This window comes from Neltuma alba, unplaced genomic scaffold (genome assembly GCF_004799145.2).
Source record: "Neltuma alba isolate B1F8T4 unplaced genomic scaffold, ASM479914v2 tig00011067_pilon, whole genome shotgun sequence".
In the NCBI taxonomy this organism is placed as follows: domain Eukaryota; kingdom Viridiplantae; phylum Streptophyta; class Magnoliopsida; order Fabales; family Fabaceae; genus Neltuma; species Neltuma alba.
In genome coordinates, this window is record NW_021635810.1 from 481,657 (window position 1) to 490,699 (window position 9,043).

At 36.0% G+C, this 9,043-nt stretch overlaps 1 protein-coding gene and 1 long non-coding RNA gene across 3 annotated transcripts; one reads left to right on the plus strand and one right to left on the minus strand.

Annotated features, from left to right (window-relative positions):
- Window positions 1-1,509: 1,509 nt before the first annotated feature.
- On the plus strand, window positions 1,510-3,664 carry LOC114761051 (uncharacterized). The gene is made up of 2 exons (XR_003742110.1): window positions 1,510-1,667; window positions 3,183-3,664. It is a non-coding gene; the product is annotated as an uncharacterized LOC114761051 (long non-coding RNA).
- Window positions 3,665-3,786: 122 nt separating this feature from the next.
- Window positions 3,787-8,704, minus strand: LOC114761049 (uncharacterized). 2 transcript variants are annotated; one of them, XM_028950356.1, is made up of 6 exons: window positions 8,590-8,704; window positions 7,105-8,511; window positions 6,121-6,179; window positions 5,522-5,650; window positions 5,126-5,261; window positions 3,787-4,272 (listed from the first exon to the last, which is right to left on the minus strand). In XM_028950356.1, the coding sequence occupies exons 2-6, from the start codon at window positions 7,807-7,809 to the stop codon at window positions 3,949-3,951; spliced, it is 1,353 nt and encodes a 450-aa protein (XP_028806189.1). In that variant the 5' UTR covers window positions 7,810-8,511; window positions 8,590-8,704; the 3' UTR covers window positions 3,787-3,948. The 2 variants fall into 2 exon arrangements, with proteins under 2 accessions (XP_028806189.1, XP_028806190.1); XM_028950357.1 differs by having other exon boundaries at window positions 3,949-4,272; window positions 8,616-8,695.
- Window positions 8,705-9,043: the final 339 nt, after the last annotated feature.

Below are 9,043 nucleotides of genomic sequence, written 5' to 3' on the forward strand. Positions count from 1 at the left end.
AAGGGTAAAAGTGGCATGTCTATTTCTTTGCATTTTCTCTCCATTTGTGGAGAGAAAAATTGGAAAGAAAATGGAGTACGTCTCACACTCCATTTTTCCCTCCACTTTTCTTTTTTTTTTAATTTTTTTTTCTCTTATTCAAACCCATGAAAACTCATTTTTCTCTCCATTTTTCTTTTTTACTTTCTTTCCTTCCTCTTTTCTTTTTATCCAAATAGGAAGTAAATTGTTTTGTATATTTAAGCCAAGACTTAGATAAGAAGCCAGTTTTTCTCCCTCCTTTTTCATATGGTTTTTTTAATTCCACAAAAAAACAGTTTCAGATTATTAAATCTCAAACAAAAACTTCTTATAAAAATGTGTTGTTATTTGTATTGTCAAAACCTATTAAAGTGCTATTATTAATTTGAAATTTATGATCCTTTGGAATGGCTTATGAACAAATTTTCAATCGTGATTTACATAATACAAGATGAATATGTAAGAAAAATTTTATCTCGATTTGTGTAAAATATGTTTAAAGTATTTTTAGCCACCAATTCAAACAGTAACTTAGTAATTTCAAATTTTGTTTGTATTTTGCCCTTTTGTTAAATATGTTTTTGATGGTGGGTCCACGGGATGAAGAAATAAAAACCTGCGTTTTGCTTTCCTGCTATCATGGCCCACGTTTAGGGGTGTTATGGGACAGGATGGGATCGTCCAGTCCCTTCCTGATAATTGAGACAGGATGGCTTTTCCGTCCCGTATTTCATCCCGTCACACTAGCGTCCCGTCCCAAACGAGACATAATTGGGACGGCACAAGGACGTCCCATCTCTTTTTTTATAATTTTTTAATTTGAAAACTAATTATACAAAAAATGTAAAAACTTATAATAAAAACTAGGGGAAATTGCAAAAAAAGACTTTGGAATTGCAAAAACGCAGATAGAGACCCTTGACAACTTCAATTTGACAAGAATAATATGCCCTGAAGTTGTCAAAACCCAAAGTGAAGTTGTCAAGGGTCTCTATCTGTTTTTGCAATTCCAAGGTCTTTTTTTGCAATTTTCCCTAAAAACTATGTGAGAAAAATAGATAAAAATGACAAAATACTGACAAAGAAAAATGTTTTTTTTGTAATCATGAGAGACAGAAAATAAATAAACCTAAAATATTTACCATAAAAAATATCATATAACTCATACAAAAACAACTTATAAACAACTAAAAAATAACAATTGATAAATATTATTATCAAAATACTATTACAGTGGTAAATAAAATAAATATATAACAACTAAAATTAAAGATAATATATTGAGACGGAACTGAGTCCCGTCACATGTCCTGTCCCATCTCGAAACAATTTTGTGCCATCCTGCTTTTATCCGGTCTCAGAAGCTTTCGGGACAGGACTGTCCTGTCCCCAGTAGAGGGACGAGACTCTCGGACGGGACACACTTGAATCCACCTACCCACGTTTTCTTGACTCGTGCGCATTTTGCTTCAAACGGTCTCGTATTATCTCGGGGGAACAAGCCGAGTCCCAGTTCGTCAGCCTCTCCTCTCCTCTTTCTCTTCCTTGCACTCACTTACTCAATCCTAGAATATCGTTCTTCAGGTTCGTGAATCCTTTCCCATCTGGCCTTCATATTTGTAATTCAGATCCGCCTTCGGCTTCAGGTTTGTTTTTCCTTCTTGACCTTAATATTTGAGTTTTTGTTGGAATAATTTTCGTTCGCATGCGATGCCAAATTATTCTCATCTGAAGTGAAGTCCAAGCGTTCCATATATTTTTATTTTGATTTGGCGAACTACTTCTATAAATCTTGCGGGGAAGTCTAGACCTATCCGTTGCTTGTTATTCATGTTATAGATAAATTAATTTTGAGTGCTGACACACCTTTGTTCCTTAGATTTCATATTAACGGTTCAAGTGCTATAATCTCTTGAGTTTGATTGTTTTGATATCCCCCGTTTCATTATCTTTATAATCGTTAGAATTTTCGGAATTGTGTTTATCTAATTTATTCGATCAAATGGAAAGATCAGTTTAGTGAGGTTTTGTTTAAAGCAGAAGAACACCCATCTTTTGACTGGTAGATAGATATCAATGGGAGAATCCAAGCTGGGGTTTCTCCATTCCTGCATATTTTTTTCTGAGTGTCATTGCATTCTTTCTTCTCTTCTGCATATGTCTTTCAATTCTTTCAAATTCATTAACTGATGATCAAGAAATTAAGAGGATGGGTGCCGCATTGAATATGTCAATCAACTGCTATTTGCTCTTTAGGGGAATAGTGGCCTTCAAGGTCACTTGACCTTCCTGAAATGTGCTTGATTTTGGATGATATTTATGGTGTTTTAGGTTCAAATTATTTGGGTTTATTTACCATCTATTATGTTAGAATTGAGAAGATGAATTTATAGATTGCAAAGGTCAGGTATTCTGTTTATTTAGGAACTTTGTATGTGACTTGAGTTTTCAATAAAGTTGGCTTATGCTATTTCATTTTTCCTGTATAAGCATGATGCTTTTCACTTTTTTTGGTTTCCATTGATCCATTCACACTCTGCTTCAATTGAATTGCTGTGGTACTTTGATATCACATTGCTATCTGCACTTTAGTGGAAAATCAATGGTACTAGTTTATAGCTTAGATTAGGCACACCAAATTTCCTTTTGGTATTAACTTCTGCTGCCTTGCTTCTGTCAACAAGTCTATTGAAGTCCATTGCCTTTTCTTTATTATTATTATTACCTTTTTCTTAGTCAAAACCGAAGTATCGTTACCCATCATTAATAGCATACCAGGAGTTGAAGGATTAATCTGGCGTTGCAAGCCTTTCATGTGTCGTTCATAGAGTGGTGTATTCTGGTAAACTGGTAGTCAAAGCATCATACAAGTTAAAGCTGTATAATGAATGTGTTTTCAAATATAAAGACTGGGAAGGGTGTTTTAATTTATAAATTAGATCAGAATTGTATTATCGTTGTTTTCATATATGAGGGTGTGTTAATTTATTCTAATGGTAATATATTGAATGTTGTTTTGGATTCCTCAATGCTCATTCTTATTTGAATTATGTTTCAGCTTCTCTGCATTGTAAAACACTCCTTTTAATCTAATATCATTTTGTCTTTTATTTCTTTCAAAAAAACGTTTCAGTAGAGTTTGCTCTATGTCTCAAATGCAGGAGCTGTTAATTCTTGAGTTTAATATATGGATGGCAAAGCAGAAAATAACGGTATGAAAAAAATAATGTCGCCATGTGATGTTGAAGCTCTGAAAAAATGCCTGGAGGAGAACAAGGGGGACTATGGCAAATGCCAAACGCAAATAGAGGCTTTCAGATCGTCATGCTCATTGAAGAAACCAAACCCATCTCTTGACTCTGCTCCCCCTCTCAAGACAGGTGGTTGATGCTCAATTAACACGGCCTTAAACTTGACTTGTATCTTATGGGGATTTTTCATCCCTTAATAGGGAACGCATCTTGGATTTTCCATTTTTTGGGATGAGAATCAAAACTGAGCCCAATGTTTTTGTTGCAACAAAATTGTAAGTCCAATTATAATGCTATATCTATGCTTTTTGGCAACAAAATTGCCAGTTGGATATTACTTTGATTTTGTTCCCATGAAAATAAAGTTATGACAAAAATTTTTTGGGGGGAAATTTTATGTTTGCAGTGATGAGCTTACAGATAATTGACCTGATTGAACATATTTTTAATTGAATCTTTCAAATCAAGAATCGCATTGAGTTTTGAATAGGTTTCATTGATCACATTCAGGAGGTGCAAGAACTCCAATGCACTCAAGTTTCAAAATCAGATTTATCAAATTTCTCTTCAAAATGTACCTATTCAGAAGCCAACTAAACACAAATCACAAAAGAATGAATGAATGTTGTTTTCTTGGGGCACTACTCATATTCTTATAGATTCATAAATTACATAATCAATCGTCAAAACTTGATTTCTTCAGCACTATGTGGCCATGCTCATCCTTATCAAATAGACGCTCAATCAATTCTTCCCAGCTTTCTAATTTGCTTTTATTAGTTGAACAAGAAGATGACTCAGCCTGCGATTCTCGCGAGCTCTCCCCTTCTTCACCAAAAGTGCCGTACTGTGATGGCAGTGTATCAGCATGAGGCACATCTAGTGTTTTGGCCCTCTGTAATGCTGCTTTGTATTCATCATTGTGTCTAGTTAGTGTCTCCTCCCTCTCCATTGTTTGCTTTGTAGGGATCTTCATGGTTTGATCTTTCTCCTGCATCAACTACAATTTGGAGAAACATAATGGCATTAAGGTTGACTCTTGATCAAATACAGCATGTCCAATGCTCATGAGCATTGATTAAGTGGTACTGGAGGAGTCAGCTCCAGAGTTAAAAGAACCAGAGTTGAAATCCTAGTAGTCTGAGTATATGAATATAACATGCCAAATTAGAGTAACTGGACTCTGATTTTAACAATTAATCTGTAGACACTTAAGTTCTGGACAATTTCAGAACTTTTACAACTCAGCATCGCATTACCAACTTAATAAAAAATGCTCCTCCGCCCCATGTCATGATTATATTGAGATCCTCTACAGTAATGCACTGCATTTAAGAGTGACACAAAAGAAGAAGTGCATAGATTCACTTCTTTTCTTTTCAACTACTCCTTATTTTGGAACAGGGTCCTCTGGTCCTCTGCCGCTAGCAGATGTTAAAATTAAAAAGTTTAAAGTTTAAAATTATTACATGGCTAAAAGATTCACGATGCAGTGTTAAAATGATCTCTAAAGTGTCAGCTATCAACAAAATAATTTACAATAAAAATAAAATAAAATAGAAATAAAAGAAGTAGCCCATCCAGATTTGATCAAGATCAACAGTTGCTGCTGGTGCAGAGAAACCAGGTCCTCATTATTTTCTCTATACCTACAATCGACAATCTACAATCTCCAAATAAGAAGTAATAAAATATTCACCGTGCATTAACTAGCTAAACACAGAGGAGTCAAATCCATCATGATTCTATTAAAGAACTGGACAACAAAAATATATATGCATATGTCTAAATTCTGTTTCAGCTTGACTTTCACATATAAACGGATTAAGCAATAATGAGGCTGAAAAGCTTACATTCAAAGCCCTTTGGGCCTCTCTCTCTATCCAAATGATGGCATGATCAGATGTGGCATTGCAAGAGAGGACAACGTGCTCAAACCTCCCATCTACTGGCACCGCTGTTCTGACAACTGGGGGAAATCTTCCGCCTCTGCAGAAGTAGACGTTCATGTTAAACCAGAACCAAAGGTCCTCTCTTTTTTCTACATGAAGTAACAATATTTTCTAATGGAAGTAAACTGAGAATAAACATTCCATACAATAACATCGCATGCAATTGAGCTTAACTTGGATGTGCTTGCCAGTTAACTAAAAAACCCTCGTCCCACCATGTGGGATCGGCTAAATGCATGTGGCCAGATGTATAACTAATACTTCTGCATAATTTCGGTTTGGTATCCTTAACTCTACCTGAATGGCTTTCTCTCAACAATGTGATAGAGGCGGCCTGGCGCATAGAGTCTCCTAGGATCTTTCAACATCGTCTCTTCAGGTATGCATGTATCCCTCATGCATCTCAAGCACAACAGACATGGCAAACTGCCAACCACAGTAAACAGAGGCTTTCATCAATAAATTATCTGAGCGTAGAAACTCTAAAATTGTGACTTAGCTGTCTTAGTTGTTTTGTTTTCACTATCACTCTACTGTTTGATGCTGTAAATATTTGAGCAATAAAATTCCTCTTTCCATTCCAGAAAGAAACTCTAAAATTGAACCAACAAATAGAACAAGTGTTAAACTAACTTATGACATAACTAATCAAAAATAAAATATTTCAACTGAAAGACAAATGAATTTACTATGATATTAATAAAAGGGAGAAACATTTTTGTCAAGTATGCATAACACTTTACAACAATTTGCCTGAGAGATATCAGGGCAATATCAGTCAGTCAAAAGAGTCATGTTGACCGCGGATGGGAAAGCTAAAGGCCCAAAATATTCTCTCATTGCATAACAAAAATGATGGAAAGGGATATAAAATTATACAGATCCTGAAGATATACCAGAAGAGAGACTTGAATATATCTTCTAGGGGAGTAGCTGTTCTTGGCAAGAAGTCATCCTGAACATGGTAAAGACCAGTTAATCTCATTACCATGAGGAAAGAAACAAAGTAGGATCTAACCTACACACAGCTGCCTCCAGATGAGAATGTTATTTTAAGCATATACATGTTGCAATATAACATTTATATAAAACGGATCACCTACGAGCTGATCAACTTGAACATGTGAAAGCTTCTTCCTTTTTGGTGAAAGAACATATGAAAGATTCAACGCATATGCTTGTGTGGACTGGACAGAAAATCAGAAATAGTTCATTCTTCTTTCTCGAAGACATATATATCACAGGACTTTGCCCGGAAAGAGACTGAATATGACACCTCATGCTGGCTCAGTGGCAAGCTACGCATGCCGCGCAAACCCCCCCCGGGGGGGCCAAGGAAAAAAAAAAAAAAAACCTCCAAAAAGGGTACAACTTCAATGAGACTGCTGGGGTTTTGAAACAAAACAAGACAGCAAAAGTAGTTTTTAGCGTACAACCCACAAATAAAAATGTAAATTTTAGAGAATAGAAATTGTTGTTTTCCAATTATACCCTTATCTCACTACATATACAGATATACTAATGCAACAACTAGCTGGAAATATCTATATCTACGTCTGAAGATATTCCTTTATTATTACTAACAATAAATCTTATCCTACTAAATGAGGTTAGTTACATTCCTTTACCATTGATGACAAAGTAAAATAGAAGCCATTCAAGCATGAAACATACAGTATTTAAATTTCTCTTCCCATTGCAAGTATTCTCCTTTAAATAACATTATAAACGACTATTCATAAAAGCCAGTTTAATGCATACTATTTTCTATTGCCAATTCATCTTTAAATTTCATGTCTGTCATATGCCATAGGATACAAAAATATTATAAAAGATATCCAAGATTCTGCCAAACGAAAAATAAGCTTCTGATAACTTGCCTGAAGAACAACAGAGTTGATAACATCTGCATATCGGACTGCCAGATTCAGTGACATACACCTAGCAGGTGCAATAGCATAGCCCCTGACCCTCCTCCTCTCAATATTTCCAACTCTATCACGGTTCTGCACCACCAATATCGTCAACATTGACGCTACTCCTGATCCTAGGGAATGACCAGCAAAAGTCAGAGTGTAATTTGGATGTTTCTCTACCAACTCCCTCAAAACTTCACATTCAGCATCCAAAACCCATCCCGCTGCCTTCAGCAGCCCATTGTGAACATAGCCCCCATCAAACTTCCTCTTACCCAAACTATTATCCAATAAAACTGCATAGTCACTCTCCTTTGCCAAATTTAAACCCCTGATAGCAAGAACTATATCAGCATGATCATGATCAAGATACAATAAATAGGGAGGTGCCCGCCCTAGTGTATCTTCATATGTCTTCCTGAGTATTAACCAATCAGGATTAATTCCATAGCCACCAGGAGGTGCCCAAACGGGGTGCCGAATATCATCTTCATAGACAGCAAGAATATAGCGACAAAGGCGAGTAACAGGTTCGAATTCTTCAACTGTGGCAAGGCCCCAGGTCTCACTATCATGGCCTGCAGTATGAAGACATCTTTTCCAAGCCCAGCGAGCACATGCCAGGCAATACACACACTCGACAAGAGGCACGCCACACAGAATCGACATTGCTTTTATATTAATGGGAAACTTCTTGTACAGAAATTGAAAAAAATAAAAAGGTTATTCCAATGGTACAAAATTGTTCAATATCTTCAAGCAAGATATCAAAGAAAATATTTTTGTTTCACACAATGCAAATAATATACTGCTCTATGGTTGAGAAATTAGAACCGAAGTGAGGAGTCAACTGAGTAGATGGGTTCTGGTAATCCAAAACCAGGTAAATTTTGCTCGATGACCAATAACAGAGAAGGACAGTTGATGCCTCAACCAATGTGATATGAAGAAGACTATACAGAATTCAGCAGATTTACACCTCAAAGGGGTTGCCAAAAATGGACAACTTGAAGAATCCAGTAAACTCGCAAAAATTTGCATATGAGTTGACATTAAAGTTGTTAAGAAACAAGAACTTCTTGGACAACAAGGAATATTATGCTTGGCCACTGCGAAGCCTCATTCAAAGATACTAAACTCATCACCGACTATACAAATACATTAGGTACGAGCAAGAAACAACGGCCAAACGGGAAAGGAAAAAAGAGAACTCAGGAACCAATTCCAGCGTTGATCGTTGAACTTTAGAACTGAACATCAAATTCTCCGAGCAAACAAGGAGAAAATTTGACTTTAATTGTCACCGGACTACAACCCAGAAGAGCTTCTGATACATGAAGACGAACCGAGCCAGTTTGACTCGTGACATAGCTGCACCATATTCATTAAAGAAATCGAATTAGAAGAAGAGGGGGGGAAATATTGAATATATAAAGCGAAAGGCTTCACCTGTCAGTCAAACTCAAAGGTCGTACCCGAAGTTTTCGGGTTTCGGGGGGTTCTTCATAGTTGAATGGAAGGAGAAGGAGATGAGCCGATGAATGGTAAGAGAGTAAATTAGCGTGGACTCCAATGGCACTTTATCACTGAGAAGAATTGGGACATTTGGAGATCAATTTGTCCATATCATAGAAACATACGACGATGACCCACTTGCCGTTCTGTTAATGGCTGGAGAGATTGTGCCAGTACATATTTTAAAAACCATTTCTGTTCTATTAAAAAAAAACATTTATGTTGGCTCGTTTGATTTAAACTTAAAATTAAACAATAGTTGAATGAAAACTAAATTCCATTCTACTAACAAAAAAATTAAATTCCATTCCAACCATATCAATCAGTATCATTACCATAAAATATAAACAAAATTCACTATTCATTCATATTTTTTATTTCAAAGATA

Coding starts and splice junctions, on each gene's coding strand:
- LOC114761049 (XM_028950356.1), bottom strand. CDS start 7,809: ATGTCGATTCTGTGTGGCGTGCCTCTTGTCGAGTGTGTGTATTGCCTG. Junction 5,651..6,120: donor ATATTCAAGTCTCTCTTCTG/GTATATCTTCAG, acceptor TGTGGTTGGCAG/TTTGCCATGTCTGTTGTGCT. Junction 4,273..5,125: donor AGGCCCAAAGGGCTTTGAAT/GTAAGCTTTTCA, acceptor TCCAAATTGTAG/TTGATGCAGGAGAAAGATCA.